This window comes from Seriola lalandi, unplaced genomic scaffold (genome assembly GCF_002814215.2).
Source record: "Seriola lalandi dorsalis isolate HSWRI2012SDOR001 ecotype SW California unplaced genomic scaffold, Sedor1 jcf7180002050168, whole genome shotgun sequence".
NCBI classification, from domain to species: Eukaryota; Metazoa; Chordata; class Actinopteri; order Carangiformes; family Carangidae; genus Seriola; species Seriola lalandi.
The window spans coordinates 1792-7141 of NW_019520721.1; the positions used below are offsets into that span (position 1 = coordinate 1792).

The following is a 5350-nucleotide window of genomic DNA, read 5'->3' on the forward strand; positions in this document are numbered from 1 at the left end:
ATTTCAACCTTACTGATATATCATATAAATATTATTATGTGTTTCATTGCTAGTAATTGAGAAAGTCAAACATAAAATTGACTTTTCAAAACTTTTAAATCACGTTTTTACAGAACGAAACACTTTACTGTATCACTGAGTAACATGATGTTTATTTAAGAAGCTTTAACAAGATTGCAGATTTATGATCTTCGCTCTTCCTGTTTGATCAAAGCTCTTTACTTTTTAATGATTAACATAGAACAAACTCACGGTAGGTCGTTTATGTCTTATTGCGCTCCACGGATAAATCCCAAATTGGATCTGTAGTGTAGTTAGAAGAAGTTTGACTTACACGCGGATCTCAAGTTCCTTCATCCCAGAATAAAATCCTACGTTTACTATTCTCTTGTGCTCCCCTGGATAAAGTTATTCATTGTAAATTTCATCAGTAGTTCCAGCTGCCTCGGTCTGTTTCCTCATCTTCCTAATCAATTCTAACTCTAACTGTATAATGAATAGGACTTACTGTATTGTGTTGTAGTTACTGTCGCCAGTAACAGCAGAGAAACGAACGTCGTCTTCATTGTAAATGAGAGAAAGTGAAAGTTATTTTTATTTCCTGACAGACGGGTTCACCTCCTGTGACTCACCTGCTGAGGTAGCTAAAAGGGCGGGGCCAAAATCCATTCAAGGCTACTTTTAAACTGCTATCCCCATGTGTCAGAATTCATAACTGACTTACTACATCATCAATGAACCTAATAATGTATAATGTATCATTTATTATAAGTAGTAGTAGTAGTAGTAGTAGTAGTAGTAGTAGTAGTAGTAGTTGTTGTTGTTGGAGCCATTAGTGCATTGTGTTCATTGGTATGTGTGTATATGAAAATAATGTGTTCACTTGCTGTAGTTCCTTCATTTGCACAGTAGGTGGTATGTGCAGTACAGGAAGGTACAAGTAGGTGAGGAAGCAATAACTAAGCAGGTGTGTTGCTTACCGGTGGATGCACCCTGTTTTATGACCGTTGGGTGTAGCGTGGCCAACCATTGAGCCTTTGAATTTCATGTAAATTATTAATGGATGTAATTACATGTATATAGTAGTAGTAGTAGTAGTAGAAGTAGCAGCAGTAGTATTAGTATTATTAGTATTATTGTTGTATACTTTATGCTACCTGCAATGGCATTGTGTACCTGTACCCCTGAATGCCTAACCTTAATTCTAACCCTAAAACCAAGGCTGTGTCCGAAATCCAATAGTATGTTCCTGCAGTACCGGAGGCTGCACTTTCAGGTCAGCAATTTCTTCCCTCCAGCGCTACTTAGCGAATAGGAGTACCAGAAACTTCAGGAACACAGTTTCTACCCTGGATTGCAAAAACTGTCGTAAAGGGTTATTCCACCCACGTTTTGAAGGTTTACTTCACCTGCTTTTTAAAGTATATTTTTTGGGGCTTTTTATGCCTTTATTTGACAGGACAGAAGAGAGACAGGAAATGAGGAGGCAGAGAGGGGGAATGACATGCAGTAAAGGCCGTCCGATGCGGGACTCGAGCCGAGGCCAACTGCAGCGAGGACTGTAGCGTCTACACATGGGGCGCCTGCTTAGACCACTACACCACACAACGCCCCTCACCTGCTTTTTAAATTGGAAGACATCACGGACATTAGATAGCTAGCAAACATATTCCTTTAGCTATAGTTCAGTTCTCAATTTTAATATCATAAACAAATCATCAAAGACACTCATTCTTCATTAAATGAGCTATTTGTAAGTTTTGCTATTGCTACATAGCTAATGTTAGCATAAACAGCTGTTTACTAACCAGTCTAGAGGAAAGGTTGCAAGTTCAGCATCAAACTTCAGTCCTTCACTCACCAACAGCTGTCTCCAGCCATGGAAGACAACGCCAATGTTACCTTTTGTCTCTATCCGTCTTTTCTTCTACTGAAGTTAGCATGCTAACCAGCTAGCCCCGGACCGGCCGTCTGAAGATGTAGCACTACTCAGAGAACATCTTGTAAACTTAATGATGGCCGGCAAGAAACCACATTCGGTGTGTTGCTAGTTGCTGTGGCCACTTTGTCATGTTTACCACAAATGTGACTCATCAAACACCTTTTCTCTTTTAGCCGTGCTAGCAGCATGGCGGCTCCAGGGATGGTAAGGTCAGTCAGTTGGGCAACCATTTTGGTCCAGAGAGAAATATCGTCATGTTGAATCATGACAACCCTGACCCCTAACTGACCTGCTAACCTTTTCTTCAGCACCTTTATCTGCTCAAGTTTTAATTTGTTCATTTGCTGGTTTATGACCAAATGTCTGCAAGACTTATAACATTACAATCTGTAGCTGTAGCTGTAGCCTACTTTGTGTCTAATGCCATTTAGAAAACATTGTTAGACATGATACCTGACAAACATCAGCATGTTAGCACTGTCACTGTGAGCATGTTAAGGTCCTGAGGTTACACAGCTCAAAGCACCACTGTGGAGAGCAGAGCTGTAGACTCTTAGTTTTATTATTTGGATATATTGTGAAACATGCCCTACGTTATTCCCCATATATATCAATGTTGTGCAGTTTTGTATAACAAGTTCAAGAAAATGTATATGTCAACCCGGCATGTATGAGTTGCAGATAGAGTTACGCTGGGTCTGTGTTTCTGCTGCTCAGCTTTTCACTTGTAAGATTTCCGCTCTGAGCTCAGGATGTGGCTAGCCGTCTGCCTGAAACTGATTCAGAGGAACAAAGAACGTCAAGACAGAATGGACATCCCGTCGCTCTGCCTGTTTATGTGTAAGAAATGTTGCTTTTTTTCCAAATATTTCACCCTCATCTCGGTGGTTTAGTGTCATTACGATCAGATAGAAATCAAAGTCTACTACCAATCTGGTTTGATAATAGATTTCCAAAAAAACATAGTTTTCTTAGTAGTTTGCTTCTAAATTAACATCTTTTGCTTAGAAATATGCAAGTTACTAATAGAATAGAGAATTATTGTTATTCTCTCTCATTTCCTCTTTGTTGGTATTTATTTGAAGATGTTGATTTGGTAATCATTTTTTACAGTTTGAATTTGAGAAAAAGGTTAAGTCACTTTTCACATCGTGGACATCGTATTCTCAAAATCTGGCTTTATAAACCCTTACAACCTAAAAGAGGTTTGTAAATCAGATTTGGTTTCTCAAAATAAACTTAGGTAACTTCTCCTTATCTTCAATACATTAAAAAAGGTTGCATTTAAAATGCATTGTGGAACATTAAAGATGGACGGTTGTCATCTAAGTTGCGTGTCACAACATTGTACTGTCTTAGTGTGATGTAGGTTAAACAGCAGCAGTCTAACAACACTATAAGTTTATTTTTAATGAAAAACCACAGGAAGTTTTAATCTTTCTGTTTTTGAATGTTCACAGAAGGAGCAGATGATGATCTGACCCAGATGGTTTTGCTTTAACATCTGTCATTTCCTGTCTGAACCCACAGCAGCCACGCTCAGCATCAAACCTGACAGGCCTCAGTTCTTCCGGTACGAGTCCTTCACTATGAGCTGTGCAGTGCCAGGGAGCTCAAGCAGCTGGACACTGAGGAGAAACACCTCCTCCGGGTCGTTCCTTTCATGTGAGGTGGGCTGGGGTCGCCGGAACGGCTCCTCCTACATTAATCGTAGTGTCTATAAAACAGACACTGGAGTTTACTGGTGCGAGTCCGAGGAAGGGGAGTGCAGCAACGTCCTCAACATCACAGTGAACAGTAAGCCAGCAATGTCAATGCCACCAGTTGTACGTTGATTCATCATGGGTGGATTTCTCCACGGTAGAATATCATCTCTGCCATTCTAATAACAGAATCTGACTTTCTGATGTCTGTTCTACCATATAGAAAATTGTTAAGTCACATAAACATATGTTTTCCATAAAAGCAGCATGTAAAATTTGAGGCTCAGAGCCTCCTCTCTTCTGATTGGCTCACCGACCTGTTGTAACTAGAGCTGCAGAGAGAAGCCTGAAGTGGTTTTTTTGTGCTTAAAACCATGGATCAACACTTCAAATTAAACACTGGAGAAGTGCAATATATGAAACTTTAAAAAGAAAACTAACTATATTCATTTCAATATAAAGATATTAAGGCAGATGCTATTTGCACCCAGGTGTAAATAGCCAATGAGGTTATTTACACACAGGTTTTAGGCTCTCGTGACGGTAGATTTACAAGGTCAGTGTTTCCTACAGAGTCGGTTACTGCAACATAAACCTGGAGTCGCTGTGGCCTGTGGGACGTGCGCCACACTTCATTTACATTTTAGTACATTTTTAATTCTCAGACATTTCTACTTGTGGCTTTAATCATATATTGATGTAAAAAGGCAAATCTTCTTTTTACACTATTTACAATATAAAACAAGCGTTTTAATTGCTAATAGCACTGACACAGAAAATACTTGATGAAATTTTTATTTCATTTATCCAATGCAGACATAATAGTAACAGTAGGTTTGTGTTAGCTGGGCAGCCATGTCTCAAAATAGCTTGTCATTGCTGAATTCTTTAAATGATAAGATGTTTAATAAGCACTTTGTTCTTTGTTGTATATTTCCTTTTAAGGAACTTTTTCAGTCTGTGACTGAAAAGTAAAATCCAAGATCTCATGGTTTGTCGTTCTGTATTTCAGGTGGTACTGTGATACTGGAGAGCCCGGCACTTCCTGTGACGGAGGGAGATAAAGTGACACTTCGCTGTTCCGTCAAGGAAAGATACGCGGAGAAGTCTGAGTCAGATTTCAACGCTACGTTCTACAAAAACGATGTTTTCATTGGGATTCACTCTGATGGGACGATGATCCTTCCAGCGGCGTCCAAGTCCGACGAAGGTTTCTACAAGTGTCGGCACCCGATGAAAGGAGAGTCTCCACAGAGTTTGCTGGCTGTGAGAGGTGACGGCGATGATGATGATGATGATGATGATGATGATGATGATGATGATGATGATGATGATGATGATGATGATATTCTCCTCTCTACGTTCAGTGTGTGTGGGATTTGTCGGGTGGTACAGACGAGTCTCTGAGACAAAGCTGCTCTACAGGCAGGAATCTCACCTCGTTGATCAAACTCAGTGAAGCTGCCCGGTCACAGTCAGACTCCGTATCGAATCATTTGTGAGGACAAACCTGTTGAAGGCAGCTTGAAACTGTTTGACTTGTTTCTGCTTTTTAGACTTGACTTATTCATCGTGTGTGTTCTTTAACAGAGAAATGAAACTTGATACCTCCACACAAACGGTTAAGAGTGAACACTGGGGGGAAGTGAGATCCAAAGCACAAAGACGGACTGGTTTGGGTTCTTGTGACCCTGTCAGCCTTTAA

General features: G+C 40.1%; 1 protein-coding gene and 1 long non-coding RNA gene across 2 annotated transcripts in view; one reads left to right on the forward strand and one right to left on the reverse strand.

Moving 5' to 3' along the window:
* LOC111649205 (uncharacterized) overlaps positions 1-577 on the reverse strand; it is a 2352-nt gene extending 1775 nt beyond the window's left edge. The window contains exon 1 of the long non-coding RNA XR_002760259.2: positions 509-577. This is a non-coding gene — a long non-coding RNA (uncharacterized LOC111649205). The remainder of the gene's footprint in view (positions 1-508) is intronic.
* A 2164-nt stretch (positions 578-2741) lies between these two features.
* Positions 2742-5314, forward strand: LOC111649206 (high affinity immunoglobulin gamma Fc receptor I-like). Its single transcript, XM_023398955.2, has 3 exons — positions 2742-2782; positions 3473-3739; positions 4658-5314. The coding sequence occupies exons 1-3, from the start codon at positions 2752-2754 to the stop codon at positions 5050-5052; spliced, it is 693 nt and encodes a 230-aa protein (XP_023254723.2). The 5' UTR covers positions 2742-2751; the 3' UTR covers positions 5053-5314.
* The last annotated feature ends 36 nt before the right edge of the window (positions 5315-5350 follow it).

Excerpts from the sequence above, each read along its gene's own strand:
- LOC111649206 (XM_023398955.2), top strand. The coding sequence starts at position 2,752 with ATGGACATCCCGTCGCTCTGCCTGTTTATGT. Across the intron at positions 2,783-3,472 it reads GTCGCTCTGCCTGTTTATGT|CAGCCACGCTCAGCATCAAA; the intron begins GTAAGAAATGTT and ends CTGAACCCACAG. Across the intron at positions 3,740-4,657 it reads CCTCAACATCACAGTGAACA|GTGGTACTGTGATACTGGAG; the intron begins GTAAGCCAGCAA and ends TCTGTATTTCAG.